Genomic DNA, 20419 nt, shown 5'->3' with positions numbered 1-20419 from the left:
TTTCTGTACCTCTTCACTCCTCCTCCTCTCTCTCTCTTTTGTACCTCTTCACTCTTCCTCTCTTCTGTACCTCTTCACTCCTCCTCTACCTCTCTTCTGTACCTCTTCACTCCTCCTCTTCCTCTTTTCTGTACCTCTTCACTCCTCCTCTCTCTCTTTTCGGTACCTCTTTACTCCTCCTCATCTCTCCTGTACCTCTTCACTCCTCCTCTCTCTCTTTTCGGTACCTCTTTACTCCTCCTCATCTCTCCTGTACCTCTACACTCCTCCTCTCCCTCTCTCTCCTGTACCTCTACACCCTCCTCCTCTCCCTCTCTCTCCTGTCTCAGGGTTTGGGGCTAGGGCTGGGTCCGAGGGTCTTGCGTCCGGACAGGATAGGTGGCAGGATGGGTTTGGCGTTGGAGCCTGGGCGTGCCGTGGTGGCGCCCTGAGAGAGAAGCTCGGAGCCGTGGCGAGGGGCATCAGGAGTGTGGCCAGATTCTACTTGATCTGGGGAAGAAACAAGTACACAACCAATGAGTTACTAATACTTGGAAAGATGTGTGCTTTTCATATATAAAGAGAGGATCCATAACCGGTATATCTAGGGAGGAGACACAGTTTTTATTTTATTTGTATTTTATTTCACCTTTGTTTAACCAGGTAGGCAAGTTGAGAACAAGTTCTCATTTACAATTGCGACCTGGCCAAGATAAAGCAAAGCAGTTCGACACATACAACAACACAGAGTTACACATTGAGTAAAACAAACATACAGTCAATAATACAGTAGAAAAATAAGTATATATACAATGTGAGCAAATGAGGTGAGATAAGGGAGGTAAAGGCAAAATAGGACATGGTGGCAAAGTAAATACAATATAGCAAGTAAAACACTGGAATGGTAGATTTGTAGTGGAAGAAAGTAGAAATAGAAATAATGGGGTGCAAAGGAGCAAAATAAATAAATAAATACAGTAGGGGAAGTGGTAGTTGTTTAGGCTAAATTATAGATGGGCTATGTACAGGTGCAGTGATCTGTGAGCTACTCTGACAGCTGGTGCTTACAGTGAGGGAAAAAAGTATTTGATCCCCTGCTGATTTTGTACGTTTTGTCACAACATCGAGGGAAGGTGGCGCCCCTCCTCGCCCGGGCGGCGCTCGGCAGTCGTCGCCGCCGGCCTACTAGCTGCCACCGATCCTCTTTTATTTTCTGTTGGTCAGGTCTAGTTTAGTTGGCACCTGTTTAGTATTAGTTCATTAGTGGGGGAGGGTTATTTAGTCGTTCTGTGTAGGTTGTTCTTTGTGCGTGATTATTTTTCGTCAGGTGTTTGTCCTGAGGTACAGGTGTTTTTCCCTCTGCCTGTGGGTTTTGTGGCAGCATGTTTTGGGCTGCATTCCTACGCTGCGTGCGGGCTGTTATTTGGGCATTTGTGTTGCTTTGCCCTGCCTTACCTGTTTTCTTGGCAACGTGTGGATTATTTATTAAAATTACGTGTGTTCACGGACTTGTGTCTCCTGCGCCTGACTTCGACCCTCCTGCTTCCTTGAGCACACTGACAGAATCACGCACCACAGATGGAGTCAGCAGGAGCCGCAGCGCCGACCCCGTCCATGGAGGAGAGGGTTGCCCAACACTCCGCCATCCTTCATCGTCTGGGTAACGCCATGGACCAAGTATTGGCGCACCTGGAGAGCTTGGACAGAAGCACTCCCAACCCATCTAACGCGGCTGCTCAACAGCCAGTGCCACCACCAGCGCCGACAGCACCCAGTTCCAGTGGGGTTAAACTCGCGCCCCCGAGGGAGTACGATGGGACGGCCGCTGGGTGTAAGGGTTTCCTACTCCAGCTGGAGTTATACCTGGCGACCGTCCGTCCTCCTCCCTCAGGGGAGGAAAGTGTCAGCGTCCTCGTCTCGTGTCTCACCGGTAGAGCGCTGGCATGGGCCAACACCGTTTGGGACAGTCCGGACTCAGCCAGGGACCACTACCCGGAGTTCACCCGCCGCTTCCGTGCAGTGTTCCATCATCCCCCGGAGGGGAGAGCGGCGGGTGAGCGATTGTTTCACCTGAGACAGGAGACGAAGAGCGCGCAAGACTTTGCCTTAGAGTTCCGGACCCTGGCGGCTGGAGCGGGGTGGAACGAGAGGGCCCTGATAGATCACTACCGTTGTAGTTTGAGGGAGGACATCCGCCGGGAGTTAGCTTGTCGGGACACCACTAGCACCCTGGACCAGCTGATAGATCTGTCCATCCGACTGAACAACCTGCTGGCCGCCCGCGGGCGTCTGAACCGGGCCCTGTTCGTTCCACCTCCTAGCCCTCCTGCTCCCACGCCTATGGAGATAGGGGGGGGGCTGCAGCCAGGAAGACTGGAGGTGGAGCCCTCTCCTGCACCCACTGTGGTCTTAGAGGGCACACTGCCGACCGGTGCTGGAGGAGCTCGCCCGGGAGTCCAGACGGCAGGCAGAGCACTCCTTCGACATCTCAGGTGAGTGAGCACCAGTCTCACCCAGAGCCCCCTGTCAGTCATATGTATGCGTTTAGTTTCCTTCCCTGATTTTTCCCCTCCCTCCCGGCTTAAGGCACTAGTCGATTCAGACGCGGCGGTGAGTTTTATGGACCGTGGGGTCGCCAGTAAGTTAGGGATTCCCCTGGTTCAGTTAGACCAACCCTTCCCCGTGCACGCCTTAGACAGTCGACCACTAGGGTCAGGGCTGGTCAGGGAGGTCACTGTGCCACTGGTCATGGTAATGCGGGGGGGTCATGAGGAGAGTATCCGCCTCTTTCTCATTGATTCCCCGGCATTTCCGGTGGTGCTAGGGATCCCCTGGCTAGCCACTCACAACCCTAAGATTACGTGGAGACAGAGGGCTCTTAAGGGGTGGTCGAAGGAGTGCTCAGGCAGATGTATAGGGGTTTCCATCGGTGCGACGACGGTGGAGAGTCCAGACCAAGTCTCTACCGTGCACATTCCCTCAGAGTATGCCGATTTGGCTATCGCCTTCAGTAAAACTAAGGCAACTCAATTACCACCTCATCGACGAGGAGACTGTGCGATAAACCTCCAGGTGAACGCTACACTTCCCCGGAGTCACATGTATCCCCTGTCTCAGGAGGAGACAGTGGCTATGGAGACATACGTCACTGAGTCCTTGAGGCAGGGATACATTCGGCCATCCAAATCACCCGTCTCCTCGAGCTTCTTTTTCGTGAAGAAAAAGGAGGAGGGGTTGCGCCCGTGCATTGACTATAGAGGTCTAAATTCCATCACAGTGGGGTTCAGTTACCCGCTTCCTCTCATCGCCATGGCGGTGGAGTCATTTCACGGGGCGCGCTTCTTCACAAAACTGGATCTCAGAAGCGCGTACTTTTTGGTGCGTATCCGAGAGGGGGACGAGTGGAAAACTGCATTTTGTACCACATCTGGCCATTATGAGTACCTCGTCATGCCGTATGGGTTAAAGAATGCTCCCGCCGTCTTCCAATCGTTTGTGGACGAGATTCTCCGGGACCTACTAGGTCAGGGTGTGGTGGTGTACATCGACGACATTCTGATCTACTCCCCCACCCGCGCCGCGCATGTGTCTCTGGTGCGCAAAGTGCTTGGGCGACTGTTGGAGCATGACCTATACGTCAAGGCTGAGAAATGTGAGTTCTCCAAACAAGCCGTCTCTTTCCTTGGGTATCGCATTTCCACATCCGGTGTGGTGATGGAATGTGACCGCATTTCGGCCGTGCGTAATTGGCCGACTCCCACCACGGTGAAGGAGGTGCAGCGGTTCTTGGGGTTTGCCAATTACTACCGGAGGTTTATCCGGGGCTTTGGGCTGGTGGCGGCTCCCATTATCACACTGATGAAGGGGGGCCCGGTGCGGTTGCGGTGGTCGGCGGAGGCGGACAGGGCTTTTAGTTGGCTGAAGGCTCTGTTTACCAATGCTCCAGTGCTGGCGCACCCGGATCCCTCTTTGCCATTCATAGTGGAGGTGGACGCGTCCGAGGCTGGGGTGGGAGCCGTGCTATCACAGCTCTCGGGCGCGCCCCCGAAGCTTCGCCCCTGTGCTTCTTCTCTAAGAAGCTGAGCCCGGCGGAGAGTAACTATGATGTGGGGGACAGGGAGTTGCTGGCTGTGGTAAGAGCCCTGAAGGTGTGGAGACATTGGCTTGAGGGGGCGCGACACCCATTTCTCATCTGGACCGACCACCGTAACCTGGAGTACATCCGGGCGGCAAGGAGACTGAACCCTCGTCAAGCCCGGTGGGCAATGTTCTTTACGAGATTTCAGTTTACGATCTCGTACATCCCAGGTTCCCGGAACACTAAGGCTGACGCACTGTCTCGTCTCCATGACACCGAGGAACAGTCCACCGATCCCACTCCCATACTTCCAGCCTCCTGCTTAGTGGCACCGGTTGTCTGGGAGGTGGATGCGGACATCGAGCGGGCGTCGCTCTGGATAAGAGCGTCTGCTAAATGACTAAAATGTAATGTAAATGTAATGTTACGGGCGGAACCTCCTCCCCCTCAAGGTCCCGTGGGTCGTAAGTCTGTCCCGCTCTGTGTCCGTGATCGGTTGATCCGGTGGGCACACACGTTACCCTCCTCGGGTAACCCAGGGATTGAGCGGACGGTGCGGGGTGTTAGTGGGAAATACTGGTGGCCCACCTTGGTGAAAGATGTGAGGCGCTATGTCTCCTCCTGTTCGGTGTGCGCCCAGTGTAAGGCTCCTAGGCACCTGCCTAGAGGGAAAATACAGCCCCTCCCCGTTCCACAGCGACCATGGTCCCACCTGTCGGTGGATTTCCTCACCGATCTCCCACCGTCTCAGGGGAACACCACGATCCTGGTCGTTATGGATCGGTTCTCTAAGTCCTGCCGTCTGCTCCTTTTACCCGGACTTCCTACGGCCCTGCAGACCGCGGAGGCTCTATTCACCCACGTCTTCCGGCACTACGGGGTGCCTGAGGACATTGTCTCTGATCGAGGTCCCCAGTTCACGTCCCGGTGTGGCAGGCGTTTATGGAGCGACTGGGGGTTTCGGTCAGTTTGACCTCCCAAGAGTAATGGGCAGGTAGAGAGGATTAATCAGGATGTGGGCAGGTTTCTGCGGTCCTACTGCCGGGACCGGCCAGGGGAGTGGGCGAGGTTCGTGCCATGGGCCGATATGGCCCAGAACTCTCCGCCACTCCTCTACCAACCTATCGCCTTTCCAGTGTGTGTTGGGTTACCAGCCAGTCCTGGTGCCCTGGCATCAGAGCCAGACGGAGGCCCCTGCGGTAGAGGACTGGGTCCAGCGCTCTAGGGAGACCTGGAACGCCGTTCAAGAATCCATTGAACGGGCCAGGGGACGACAGAAAGAGAGCGCAGACCGTCGCCTCAGTGAGGCCCTCGTGCTTACCCCGGGGGAGAGAGTCTGGCTCTCAACCCGGAACCTGCCCCGCCGCCTGCCCTGCAGGAAACTGGGTCCGCGGTTTGTGGGGCCATTTAAAGTCCTGAGGAGAATAAACGAGGTGTGTTATAGGTTACAGCTTCCCTCTTATTATCGTATTAACCCCTCGTTTCATGTGTCTCTCCTCAGGCCAGTGGTAGCTGGTCCGCTGCAGGACGCTGAGGTACAGGAGGTCCCTCCGCCCCCCCTGGACATCGGGGGGGCCCCGGCGTACACAGTCTGGTCCATCTTGGACTCCAGGCGCCGGGTAAGGGGCCTGCAGTACCTCGTGGACTGGGAGGGGTACGGTCCAGAAGAGAGGTGCTGGGTACCGGTGGAGGACATTTTGGACCCATCGCTGATTCGTGAGTTCCACAGCTTACATCCAGATCGCCCTGCGCCTCGCCCTCCGGGGCATCCTCGAGGCCGGCGTCAAGGGGGGGTACTGTCACAACATCGACGGAAGGTGGCGCCCCTCCTCGCCCGGGCGGTGCTCGGTGGTCGTCGTCGCCGGCCTACTAGCTGCCACCGATCCTCTTTTATTTTCTGTTGGTCAGGTCTAGTTTAGTTGGCACCTGTTTAGTATTAGTTCATTAGTGGGGGAGGGTTATTTAGTCGTTCTGTGTAGGTTGTTCTTTGTGCGTGATTATTTTTCGTCAGGTGTTTGTCCTGAGGTACAGGTGTTTTTCCCTCTGCCTGTGGGTTTTGTGGCAGCGTGTTTTGGGCTGCGTCCCTACGCTGCATGCGGGCTGTTATTTGGGCATCTGTGTTGCTTTGCCCTGCCTTACCTGTTTTCATGGCAACGTGTGGATTATTTATTAAAATTACGTGTGTTCACGGACTTGTGTCTCCTGCGCCTGACTTCGACCCTCCTGCTTCCTTGAGCACACTGACATGTTTGCCCACTGACAAAGAAATGATCAGTCTATAATTTGAATGGTAGGTTTATTTGAACAGTGAGAGACAGAATAACAACAAAAAAATGTCAAAAATGTTATAAATTGATTTGCATTTTAATGAGGGAAAAAAGTACTTGACCCCTCTGCAAAACATGACTTAGTACTTGGTGGCAAAACCCTTGTTGGCAATCATAGAGGTCAGACATTTCAGAGGTCAGACATTTCTTGTAGTTGGCCACCAGGTTTGCACACATCATCAACAAACTGAGATTAGGAGCACTCCCTTTAAGAGTGTGCTCCTAATCTCAGCTCGTTACCTGTATAAAAGACACCTGGGAGCCAGAAAACTTTCTGATTGAGAGGGGGTCAAATGCTTATTTCCCTCATTTAAAATGCAAATCAATTTATAACATTTTTGACATGCGTTTTTCTGGATTTTTTTTAATAATATTTTATTTATAATATTTTTGTTGTTATTCTGTCTCTCACTGTTCAAATAAACCTACCATTATAATTATAGAATGATCATTTCTTTGTCAGTGGGCAAACGTACAAAATCAGCAGGGGATCAAACACTTTTTTCCCTCACTGTAAAGCTAGTGAGGGAGATAAGTGTTTCCAGTTTCAGAAATTTTTGTAGTTTGTTCCAGTCATTGGCAGCAGAGAACTGGAAGGAGAGATGGCCAAAGGAGGAATTGGCTTTGGGGGTGACCAGAGAGATATACCTGCTGGAGCACGTGCTACAGGTGGGTGCTGCTATGGTGACCAGTGAGCGGAGATAAGGGGGGAATTTACCTAGCAGGGTCTTGTAGATGACCTGGAGCCAGTGGGTTTGGCATCGAGTATGACGCGAGGGCCAGCGAACGAGAGCGTACAGGTCGCAGTGGTGGGTAGTATATGGGGCTTCGGTGACAAAATGGATGGCACTGTGATAGACTGCATCCAGTTTATTGAGTCAGGTGTTGGAGGGTATTTTGTAAATGACATGGCCGAAGTCGAGGATCGGTAGTATGGTCAGTTTTACGAGGGTATGTTTGGCAGCATGAGTGAAGGATGCTTTGTTGCAAAATAGGAAGCCAATTCTAGATTTAACTTTGGATTGGAGATGTTTAACCCTAACCTAGGTATTTGTAGTTGTCCACATATTCTAAGTCAGAACCGTCCAGAGTAGTGATGCTGGACGGGTGCGCAGGTGCAGGCAGCGATCGGTTGAAGAGCATGCATTTAGTTTTACTTGTATTTAAGAGCAGTTGGAGGCCACGGAAGGAGAGTTGTATGGCATTGAAGCTCGTCTGGAGGGTTGTTAACACAGTGTCCAATGAAGGGCCAGAAGTATACAGAATGGTGTCCTCTGCGTTGAGGTGGATCAGAGAATCACCAGCAGCAAGTGCGACATCATTGATGTATACAGAAAAAAAGAGTTGGGCCAAGAATCAACCCTGTGGCACCCCCATAGAGACTACCAGAGGCCTGGACAACAGGCCATCGGATTTGACACAAAGTTAAAGTCGGAAGTTTACATTCACCTTAGCTAAATACATTTAAACTCAGTTTTTCACAATTCCTGACATGTAATCCTAGTAAAAATTCCCTGTTTTACGTCAATTAGGATCACCACTTCATTTTAAGAATGAGAATGATTTATTTAAGCTTTTATTTCTTTCAAAACATTCCCAGTGGGTCAGAAGTTTACATACACTCAATTAGTATTTAGTAGCATTGCCTTTAAATTGTTTAACTTGGATCAATCGTTTCAGGTAGCCTTCCTCAAGCTTCCCACAAAAAGTTGGGTGAATTTTGGCCCATTCCTCCTGACAGAGCTGGTGTAACTGAGTCAGGTTTGTAGGCCTCCTTGCTCGCACACGTTTTTTCAGTTCTGCCCACACATTTTCTATAGGATTGAGGTCAGTGCTTTGTGATGGTCACTCCAATACCTTGACTTTGTTGTCCTTAAGCCATTTTGCCACAACTTTGGAAGTATGCTTGGGGTCATTGTCAATTTGGAAGACCCATTTGCGACCAAGCTTTAACTTCCTGACTGATGTCTTGAGATGTTGCTTCAATATATCCACATAATTTTCCTACCTCATGATGCCATCTATTTTGTGAAGTGCACCAGTCCCTCCTGCAGCAAAGCACCCCCACAACATGATGCTGCCACCCCATGCTTTGCATCTGGGATGACGTTCTTCGGCTCGCAAGCCTCCCCCTTTTTCCTCCAAACGTAACGATGGTCATTATGGCCAAACAGTTCTAATTTTGTTTCGTCAGACCAGAGGACATTTCTCTAAAAAGTACGATCTTTGTCCCCATGTGCAGTTGTAAACCATAGTCCGGCCTTTTTATGGCGGATTTGGAGCAGTGGCTTCTTCCTTGTTGAGCGGCCTTTCAGGTTATGTCGATTTTGGACTCTTTTTACTGTGGATATAGATACTTCTGTACCTGTTTCCTGCAGCATCTTCACAAGGTCCTTTGCTGTTGTTCTGGGACTGATTTGCACTTTTCACATTTCTAGGAGACAGAACGCATCTCCTTCCTGAGCGGTATGACGGCTGTGTGGTCCCATGGTGTTTATACTTGCGTACTATTGTTGGTACAGATGAACGTGGTACCTTCAGGCGTGTGGAAATTGCTCCCAAGGATGAACCAGACTTCTGGAGGTCTAAAAAAAAAATTCTGAGGTCTTGGCTGATTTCTTTTGATTTTCCCATAATGTCAAGCAAAGAGGCACTGAGTTTGAAGGTAGGCCTTGAAATACATCCACAGGTACACCTCCAATTGACTCAAATGATGTCAATTAGCCTATCAGAAGCTTCTAAAGCCATGACATCATTTTCTGGAATTTTCCAAGCTGTTTAAAGGCACAGTCAACTTTGTGTATGTAAACTTCTGACCCACTGGAATTGTGATTCAGTGAATTATAAGTGAAATAATCTGTCTGGAAACAATTGTTGGAAAAATGACTTGTGTCATGCACAAAGTAGATGTCCTAACCGACTTGCCAAAACTATAGTTTGTTAACAAGAAATCTGTAGAGTGGTTGTAAAACGAGTTTTAATGACTCCTACCTAAGTGTATGTAAACTTCCGACTTCAACTGTAGATTATCATACATCTAGAACAAGATAAACACACTAGAAGGTATTGAGGGAACAGAGAGAAAGAGATTGATGACTAGCCAACACAGTTCTATGAGGTAGAGGAAGGTATCAGAACCAGTCCCAATAAGTGTCATGACAAAATGTCCACCTGCTAGAGAGAGAGACATGAAGAAAGGCAGAGACAGATACAGAGAGGGAGCCAGTCATTGGTCAAAACGAGAGGAGATTGAGCTAGGGTGAGTCACCTTTCAGCATGTCCAGGTTGTGTCCCAGAGGGGAGACATCCAGGGGCTCCACGGTGGTGTCCAAGCCCAGGTCTGAACACCCGGCTGGCCCTGCTGTCTCTGAGAAGGCCCCTGCTGAGCTGGGAATGGACAGGCCAGAACTAGCACGGGAGTCATCAGAGCTGATACCAGGGGGGAGAGAGAGAGAGACAGGGAGAGAGAGAGACAGGGGAAGACACAGAGCGAGACAGGGGAAGAAGAGAAGAGAGACAGGGGAAGAAAGAGAGAGAGACAAGGGAAGACAGAGAGAGAAACAGACAGACAGAAGAAGAGAACGCAAGAGAGGGCAAGATGGATGAGAAAAATAAAGGGTGTGGTTTAGAGGAAACCAGGAGGATTACAAGGAATACAATAAAAGAGAGAGAGAAAGAGTAAAACAGAGAGGGAGGGAGAGAGAGAGACTAAAACAGAGAGAGACAGAGACAGAGTAAGAGAGAGAGTAAGAGAGAGAGAGAGACAGATAGACAGACAGACAGAGACAGACAGACAGACAGTAAAACAGAGAGAGAGAGAGAGAGAGAGAGAGACAGACAGAGAGACAGACAGAGAGTAAAACAGAGAGAGAGAGCGAGAGAGAGCGAGAGAGAGCGAGACAGACAGACAGACAGATAGACAGACAGACAGACAGACAGACAGAGTAAAACAGAGAGAGACAGACAGAGAGTAAAACAGAGAGAGAGAGTAAAACAGAGAGAGAGAGTAAAACAGAGAGAGTAAAACAGAGAGAGAGAGTAAAACAGAGAGAGCGAGAGAGAGAGAGACAGACAGACAGACAGACAGACAGACAGAGAGAGAGAGAGACACAGAGAAATAATTAAGACAAGTGAAAAGGAGAAAGCAATGGAGCTGCCAAGTGTGTGTATGTACATTACTGTTACAGTAGATAGACTGGTAGAAACCTGACACACAGTATTAAAGTCTCATTGGCAGGTTGGCTCTGTCCCAGTCTAGTCTCACACTGACACAACCCCTCCTTCTCATAGGGCTGTCAGGAACATATTCTGATGTGAAACCAGATACTTGAGGAGAGAAAGTGATGGAAAGTGCCATCAGCGATAAGACACACCTCCGTCAAACATGTCCCATAGAGAGAGAGACAGGTAAAACATATCCCATACAGGTGGTATCAGACAGTCTGTGTTGAAGGCAAATTGGCCTAAGCATGCAGACTTCGAGATCTTTTATAGCCATGAAAACTGGGCTAAATTTGGACCAATTAATGGAGGTCATGTCATTAGGTACAATGCATTCGGAAAAAATTCTGACCCCTTGAATTCTTACAAATTTTGTTACATTACAGCCTTATTCTAAAATTGATTCAATATTTTTTTCCCCTCATCAATCTACACACAATACCTCATAATGACAAAGCAAAAACAGTTTTTTGGACATTTTTGCTAATTTATAAAAATAAAAAAAATATCACATTTACATAAGTATTCAGACCCATTACTCAGTACTTTGTTGAAGCACCTTTGGCAGCGATTACTTCTTGAGTATGACGCTACAAGCTTGGCACACCTGTATTTGGGGAGTTTCTCCCATTCTTCTCTGCAGATCCTCTCAAGCTCAGTCAGGTTGGATGAGGAGTGTTGCTGCACAGCTAATTTCAGGTCTCTTCAGAGATGTTCGATCAGGTTCAAGTCCGGGGTCTGGCTGGGCCACTCAAGGACATTCAGAGACTTGTCCCGAAGCCACTCCTGTGTTGTCTTGGCTATGTGCTTAGGGTCATTGTCCTGTTTGAAGGTGAACGTTCGCCCCCAGTCTGAGGTCCTGAGGGCTCTGGAGCAGGTTATCATCAAGGATCTCTCTGTACTTTGCCCCGTTCATCTTTGCCTCGATCCGGCCAGCTCCAGGAAGAGAGTCTTGGTGGTTCCTTCTTCCATTTAAGAATGATGGAGGCCACTGCGTTCTTGGGGACCTTCAATGCTGCATGCATTTTCTGGTACCCTTCTCCAGATCTGTGCCTCGTCTCTGAGCTCTTCCTTCCACCTCATGTCTTGGGTTTTTCTCTGACATGCACTGTCAACTGTGGGACCTTACTGCATATAGAGAGGTGTGTGCCTTTCCAAATGATGTCCAATCAATTAAATTTACCACAGGTGGACTCCAATCAAGTTGTAGAAACATCAAGGATGATCAATTGAAACAGGATGATTCTGAGCTCAATATCGAGTCTCATAGCAAAGGGTCTGAATACTTATGTAAATAAGGTATGTTTTAAAAATGTTTTTTAAAATAAATTAGCGAAAAGTTTTCATGGGGTATTGTGTGTATATTGATACAAAAATAAAATATGTAATCAATTTTAGAATAAGGCTGTAACGTAACAAAATGTGGAAAAAGTCAAGGGGTCTGAATACTTTCCGAATGCACTGTATGTCATTAGGTATGTCATTCCATGGACTTTGCCTTGGGATAGGTTCATCATTCTTTTGAACATCTTGGATTTTTAATGGATTGGTTGCTATGAATAACTGACTACCCAAAGACATTCTAAAACACCTCCCACGCCTATATTTAAATCCAAAGCCAACGAGGAGGATTTTAGAAAGATCTATTCAATTAAATAAGTTATTCAGTAAAATAGAGTTGCTGGAATGGCACAGCTATTTCAGCAAAATCAGAAGCATAACAACACTACTTTACAGGTCACAAGAAAATAGGTAAGAAAACCACTTAGTGGCAGTAATTTGCTGATGTGAGGGACTTCCTCCCTTAAACCTATACAGTGAGGGGAAAACAGTATTTGATCCCCTGCTGATTTTGTACGTTTGCCCACTGACAAAGAAATGATCAGTCTATAATTTTAATGGTAGGTTTATTTGAACAGTGAGAGACAGAATAACAACAAAAATATTATAAATTGATTTGCATTTTAATGAGTGAAATAAGTATTTGACCCCCTCTCAATCAGAAAGATTTCTGGCTCCCAGGTGTCTTTTATACAGGTAACGAGCTGAGATTAGGAGCACACTCTTAAAAGGAGTGCTCCTAATCTCAGCTTGTTACATGTATAAAAGACACCTGTCCACAGAAGCATCAATCAATCAGATTCCAAACTCTCCACCATGGCCAAGACCAAAGAGCACTCCAAGGATGTCAGGGACAAGATTGTAGACCTACACAAGGCTGGAATGGGCTACAAGACCATTGCCAAGCAGCTTGGTGAGAAGGTGACAACAGTTGGTGCAATTATTCGCAAATGGAAGAAACACAAAAGAACTGTCAATCTCCCTCGGCCTGGGGCTCCATGCAAGATCTCACCTCGTGGAGTTGCAATGATCATGAGAATGGCGAGGAATCAGCCCAGAACTACACGGGAGGATCTTGTCAATGATCTCAAGGCAGCTGGGACCATAGTCACCAAGAAAACAATTGGTAACACACTACGCCGTGAAGGACTGAAATCCTGCAGCGCCCGCAAGGTCCCCCTGCTCAAGAAAGCACATATACATGCCCGTCGGAAGTTTGCCAATGAACATCTGAATGACTCAGAGGACAACTGGTGAAAGTGTTGTGGTCAGATGAGACCAAAATTGAGCTCTTTGGCATCAACTCAACTCAACATGTTTGGAGGAGGAGGAATGATGCCTATGACCCCAAGAACACCATCCCCACCGTCAAACATGGAGGTGGAAAACTTATGCTTTTGGGGTGTTTTTCTGCTAAGGGGACAGGACAACTTCACTGCATCAAAGGGACGATGGACGGGGCCATGTACCGTCAAATCTTGGGTGAGAACCTGCTTCCCTCAGCCAGGGCATTGAAAATGGGTCGTGGATGGATATTCCAGCATGACAGTGACCCAAAACACACGGCCAAGGCAACAAAGGAGTGGCTCAAGAAGATGCACATTAAGGTCCTGGAGTGGCCTAGCCAGTCTCCAGTCCTTAATCCCATAGAAAATCTGTGGAGGGAGCTGAAGGTTCGAGTTGCCAAACGTCAGCCTCGAAACCTTAATGACTTGAAGAAGATCTGCAAAGAGGAGTGGGACAAAATCCCTCCCGAAATGTGTGCAAACCTGGTGGCCAACGACAAGAAACGTCTGACCTCTGTGATTGCCAACAAGGGTTTTGCCACCAAGTACTAAGTCATGTTTTGCAGAGGGGTCAAATACTTATTTCCCTCATTAAAATGCAAATCAATTTATAACATTTTTGACATGCGTGTTTCTGGATATTTTTGTTGTTATTCTGTCTCTCACTGTTCAAATAAACCTACCATTAAAATTATAGACTGATCATTTCTTTGTCAGTGGGCAAACGTACAAAATCAGCAGGGGATCAAATACTTTTTTCCCTCACTGTACTCCCTGTTGGTTTTACGTTAATAAATGACCAGCTCTCATACATGCTGTATACATAGAAATGCTTATTTCCCCGGTATAAGTCATAAGCTGTGTTAGTGGTTATTCCAGTGTACACAAGGAGGAGTCATTAGCAGGGACAGATATCCATCAATGTTTAGGTGTACAGAGACCTGCCCCCAGATGGTGTGGAGTTGTTACCCGAGAACTCAGTAAAGAAGAAGCTCTTGAACACATAAGGTCAGCCAGTGAATACTACTACATAAGGTCAGCCAGTGAATACTACTACATAAGGTCAGCCAGTGAATACTAACACATACGGTCAGCCAGTGAATACTAACACATAAGGTCAGCCAGTGAATACTAACACATAAGGTCAGCCAGTGAATACTAACACATAAGGTCAGCCAGTGAATACTACTACATAAGGTCAGCCAGTGAATACTAGTACATAAGGTCAGCCAGTGAATACTAGTACATAAGGTCAGCCAGTGAATACTACTACATAAGGTCAGCCAGTGAATACTACCACATAAGGTCAGCCAGTGAATACTAATACATAAGGTCAGCCAGTGAATACTACTACATAAGGTCAGCCAGTGAATACAACACATAAGTTCGCCAGTGAATACTAGTACATAAGGTCAGCCAGTGAATACTAGTACATAAGGTCAGCCAGTGAATACTAATACATAAGGTCAGCCAGTGAATACTAATACATAAGGTCAGCCAGTGAATACTAATACAGAACGTCAGCCAGTGAATACTAATACATAAGGTCAGCCAGTGAATACTAATACATATGGTCAGCCAGTGAATACTAGTACATAAGGTCAACCAGTGAATACTAATACATAAGGTCAGCCAGTGAATACTAATACATAAGGTCAGCCAGTGAATACTAATACATAAGGTCAGCCAGTGAATACTAGTACATAAGGTCAACCAGTGAATACTAATACATAAGGTCAGCCAGTGAATACTAATACATAAGGTCAGCCAGTGAATACTAATACATAAGGTCAGCCAGTGAATACTACTACATAAGGTCAGCCAGTGAATACTAACATGTAAGGTCAGCCAGTCAATACTACTACATAAGGTCAGCCAGTGAATATCAGTACATACGTTCAGCCAGTGAATACTACTACATAAGGTCAGCCAGTGAATACTAGTACATAAGGTCAGCCAGTGAATACTACTACATAAGGTCAGCCAGTGAATACTAGTACATAAGGTCAGCCAGTGAATACTAGTACATAAGGTCAGCCAGTGAATACTAATACATAAGGTCAGCCAGTGAATACTAATACATAAGGTCAGCCAGTGAATACTACTACATAAGGTCAGCCAGTGAATACTAACCTGTAAGGTCAGCCAGTGAATACTACTACATAAGGTCAGCCAGTGAATATCAGTACATACGTTCAGCCAGTGAATACTACTACATAAGGTCAGCCAGTGAATACTAGTACATAAGGTCAGCCAGTGAATACTACGACATAAGGTCAGCCAGTGAATACTAGTACATAAGGTCAGCCAGTGAATACTACTACATAAGGTCAGCCAGTGAATACTAGTACATAAGGTCAGCCAGTGAATACTACTACATAAGGTCAGCCAGTGAATATCAGTACATAGGTCAGCCACATAAGGTCAGCCAGTGAATACTACTACATAAGGTCAGCCAGTGAATACTAGTACATAAGGTCAGCCAGTGAATACTAGTACATACGTTCAGCCAGTGAATACGAACACAAGTGTGTGCACTGCTCTTGATCAATCATAATAATATAGATTGGAACTGTGCAGGTTGGTACGTTTCAGTCTATTAGAAAATAATAAAGATCAGCATTACAGTGGATGCTAGACAGTCCCCTAGAGGACTATACTATATAAATACAACAGCAGTGGATATAGTTGAGACTATACAAGTTGAGACTATAATAGTGTGTGTGTGTGTGTGTGTGTGTGTGTGTTGGGTACAGACCTGTTATTCTCTGAGTGGTTGTGTTGTCCGTCATGGCTGGCTCTAGGCATCATGGGGGATGAGAGGGTGGGGTCCCGCTGTGTCTGAGAGGCCAATGATGATGGAGCTGTGTGAACACACCTGGGAGACACACATAAATCTTACACATAACATGTCATAACATGATAGCGTCAACATGATAGCGTCACTAGCTTGGTAAGAGATTGTAGCTGCAACACATTGGTGATATGCAGAGGTTCGTTATACCTAAACAACACCTGATATGAAATCTATCACTTTAAACTGAGACTCAGTGATGAGGTTGCCAGGAGCAGCAGGATATTGCAGCGGAGCGCGATGCAAGACGTAGCGCTCACAATAAACATCTGTTCATGTGCACAGATGCACTTCACGCAACATGATAGCTATGGGGCCTTGTGATTCATACTCTTAGTTGTTGCAGAAGTCGGCCTGATATTGCTGTTTACACCGTGCATCGCTGACTACCTTAAATCTCAAGAGATGTTTGTATGCGTTTCTCACTCATAAAATATAAACACACACAGTTTGTATTCTGAAGGTGACCATCCTACCCAACATGCATCAGAAAACACAGTCTCAGTAAAACATGAGACATTATGCAGAACTTGACAGAGTATAGCTCCTGTCAGCAAGAGTGTGAATGGCAGCGGGGGTGAACTTTACCACCCTTGTGGGTGGTTAGAGCTGATTACCGAGCCATATGAGTTCCGGTCCATTGGAGAGCAGGTCCACCAGAGAGAGAATAGCTCTGGGTCGGAACATGAGAGGAGATGGCTGATTGGCTAAATCTACAGCACTGGTATTTGGTGAACAGAGCTGTAAAATGACTTACTGGATCAGTCTTTGAAGAACCTAGAGTCCTAACTGAGAGGGGGACACACACACACACACACACACACGCACGCACGCACACACGCACGCACACACACACACACACGCACACACACACGCACACACACACATGCACACACACACTTTTCACCATGACCTCTCTAGCTCCCTCTGCTGTTGGCATGTAATACAACGCCATTCTACCACATGACCTTGTAACCTGCCACTTCAACATCAGGGTCAAATGTGGCCAATCAGGACAACAGGAGAGGCTGTTGATGCCTAGAATAGCTGTTGATTTGAAGTGTACACTCCAATCAAGTCTGAGTGGTACGGTATAGTGTACCTCTTGAAGAGCTGGGTGTAGGCTCTGGGACTCTTCCCCATCAGAGCCTCTCTGACCAGCTGCTGCCGTCTGTGGATGGAGGCCAGCTCCTACGGCCCAGAGAGAGAGAGATACAGTATTTAAACATGATGCTGTGTCTGTGGATGGAGGCCAGCTCCTACGGCCCAGAGAGAGAGATACAGTATTTAAACATGATGCTGTCTGTGGATGGAGGCCAGCTCCTACGGCCCAGAGAGAGAGATACAGTATTTAAACATCATGCTGTCTGTGGATGGAGGCCAGCTCCTACGGCCCAGAGAGAGAGATACAGTATTTAAACATGATGCTGTCTGTGGATGGAGGCCAGCTCCTACGGCCCAGAGAGAGAGAGAGATACAGTATTTAAACATGACGCTGTGTCTGTGGATGGAGGCCAGCTCCTACGGCCCAGAGAGAGAGATACAGTATTTAAACATGATTCTGTGGATGGAGGCCAGCTCCTACGGCCCAGAGAGAGATACAGTATTTAAACATGATGCTGTCTGTGGATGGAGGCCAGCTCCTACGGCACAGAGAGAGAGATACAGTATTTAAACATGATGCTGTGTCTGTGGATGGAGGCCAGCTCCTATGGCCCAGAGAGAGAGATACAGTATTTAAACATGATGCTGTCTGTGGATGGAGGCCAGCTCCTACGGCACAGAGAGAGAGATACAGTATTTAAACATGACGCTGTGTCTGTAGATGGAGGCCAGCTCCTACGGCACAGAGAGAGAGATACAGTATTTAAACATGACGCTGTGTCTGTGGATGGAGGCCAGCTCCTACGGCACAGAGAGAGAGATACAGTATTTAAACATGACGCTGTGTCTGTGGATGAAGGCCAGCTCCTACGGCACAGAGAGAGAGAGATACAGTATTTAAACATGATGCTGTGTCTGTGGATGGAGGCCAGCTCCTACGGCCCAGAGAGAGAGAGATACAGTATTTAAACATGACACTGTGTCTGTGGATGGAGTTCAGCTCCTACGGCCCAGAGAGAGAGAGATACAGTATTTAAACATGACGCTGTGTCTGTGGATGGAGGCCAGCTCCTATGGCCCAGAGAGAGAGATACAGTATTTAAACATGATTCTGTGGATGGAGGCCAGCTCCTACGGCCCAGAGAGAGATACAGTATTAAAACATGATGCTGTCTGTGGATGGAGGCCAGTTCCTACGGCCCAGAGAGAGAGATACAGTATTTAAACATGATGCTGTCTGTGGATGGAGGCCAGCTCCTACGGCCCAGAGAGAGAGATACAGTATTTAAACATGATGCTGTCTGTGGATGGAGGCCAGTTCCTACGGCCCAGAGAGAGAGATACAGTATTTAAACATGATGCTGTCTGTGGATGGAGGCCAGCTCCTACGGCCCAGAGAGAGAGATACAGTATTTAAACATGATGCTGTCTGTGGATGGAGGCCAGCTCCTACGGCCCAGAGAGAGAGATACAGTATTTAAACATGATGCTGTCTGTGGATGGAGGCCAGCTCCTACGGCCCAGAGAGAGAGAGATACAGTATTTAAACATGATGCTGTGTCTGTGGATGGAGGCCAGCTCCTACGGCCCAGAGAGAGAGAGATACAGTATTTAAACATGATGCTGTGTCTGTGGATGGAGGCCAGCTCCTACGGCCCAGAGAGAGAGATACAGTATTTAAACATGATGCTGTGTCTGTGGATGGAGGCCAGCTCCTACGGCCCAGAGAGAGAGATACAGTATTTAAACATGACGCTGTGTCTGTGGATGGAGGCCAGCTCCTACGGCCCAGAGAGAGAGATACAGTATTTAAACATGACGCTGTGTCTGTGGATGGAGGCCAGCTCCTACGGCCCAGAGAGAGAGAGATACAGTATTTAAACATGATGCTGTGTCTGTAGATGGAGGCCAGCTCCTACGGCACAGAGAGAGAGATACAGTATTTAAACATGACCTTGATTGGTTGAATCAAACAAATTAGCGCTGGGCTGAAACAAAAGCCTGTATCCCATAGTTGACCAGGTGCAGGGTTGGTGACTACTGACGTGTGTGTGTGTGTGTTGTGACTCACTGCTGAGGTCTTCTGTGGGGTGAGCTGGGCCTGGACCTTGTTGTAGTACTTCCTACAGTTGTGGTCCGAGGGGTCCATGTCTGGAGCGGAGCGGGACTTAAAGACTGTCTCTGGCCTGGTGGAGGGGGCTGGGGGCACCTCGTCCACTAAGGAGTCCCTCTTCAACTCTGTCACAGATGCTGACACGTTAATGACACACTCGGTCGCACATATATGTGCTATAATGCACACAAACACACACCCACCCACCCACCTGTGGAGGTGTTGTCTGGGGTGCTCTGGTCCTCTCCTCCCTGCTCCTCCACTCCCAGATAGTCCTTCACCACCTGCCTCAGGGTTCTGTATGCCTCCACTGGCTCATCTGAACACACACACACTATTAAAATAATCTCCATACATTAGTACAGCAAGTCTGCGTATCTTTCTTCGCATCCCTGTCGTGTCCACACCCCCCCCCCCCCCGCCAGAAATAAGATTCTTTAGATAAATCTCTTAAAGTAACTGTCCATCGTTTCCAGATATCTCCGAAATATGACCCATCATTTATTACAATATGAGTGAAATAGTTTTCCTTCCAAAATATGGTAATTAAGTATGTTAAAAGCAGCTTTTCTGGTTTGGAATGGTGTGGGCGTATACCGGTCATTAAAAATATTCACGCGAGTAGGTCACTGATTGGCTTTATTAGCCGGTAAGGAAGTAGCAAGCATTTTTTAAATGGTCTGTTTGAAATACAAGTTTGAGGTGGGGTGTTCTTTCTCTCTAATTTATGCTTTGGACACAAATACGAATAAAGGACACGCCAACAACATTATTTGGGTAAGAGAACATGAACTTTTAACAGTAAGATTTCCACTGGACAGTTGTAGGTAGTTTCAATAGGAACGCACCTTTGGTTGTGGCCAGACATTTTTTGTTTCTTTATATGGTAGGACACAGGTCAACTCTGAAAGCTTTAGTTGGTTCATGGAGTGAAAACCATCCCAAGAACCGTTAAAACCATGTCACGCCCTGACCTTAAAGAGACGTTTTATTTCTCTGTTTGGTTAGGTCAGGGTGTGATGTGGGGTGGGCATTCTATGTTGTCTATTTCTTTGTTTTGGCCGAGTATGGTTCCTAATCAGAGGCAGCTGTCTATCGTTGTCTCTGATTGGGAAT

At 47.5% G+C, this 20419-nt stretch overlaps 1 protein-coding gene across 4 annotated transcripts in view; it reads right to left on the bottom strand.

Annotated features, from left to right (window-relative positions):
• Nucleotides 1–243: 243 nt before the first annotated feature.
• lrguk (leucine-rich repeats and guanylate kinase domain containing) overlaps nt 244–20419 on the bottom strand; it is a 46369-nt gene continuing 26193 nt past the window's right edge. For all 4 annotated transcript variants that reach the window (XM_029742536.1, XM_029742537.1, XM_029742539.1 and 1 more), the window contains 6 exons: nt 19515–19622; nt 19262–19428; nt 17189–17277; nt 15991–16110; nt 9653–9813; nt 244–489 (listed from right to left, as the gene is read on the bottom strand). In XM_029742536.1, the coding sequence (XP_029598396.1) occupies nt 326–489; nt 9653–9813; nt 15991–16110; nt 17189–17277; nt 19262–19428; nt 19515–19622 (809 nt within the window). In that variant the 3' untranslated portion in view covers nt 244–325. The remainder of the gene's footprint in view (nt 490–9652; nt 9814–15990; nt 16111–17188; nt 17278–19261; nt 19429–19514; nt 19623–20419) is intronic.

The sequence above is a fragment of the Salmo trutta genome, chromosome 40 (genome assembly GCF_901001165.1).
Source record: "Salmo trutta chromosome 40, fSalTru1.1, whole genome shotgun sequence".
In the NCBI taxonomy this organism is placed as follows: domain Eukaryota; kingdom Metazoa; phylum Chordata; class Actinopteri; order Salmoniformes; family Salmonidae; genus Salmo; species Salmo trutta.
The sequence above is the reverse complement of the archived record's forward strand: the minus strand, read 5'-3'. Positions and strand labels throughout refer to the sequence as shown.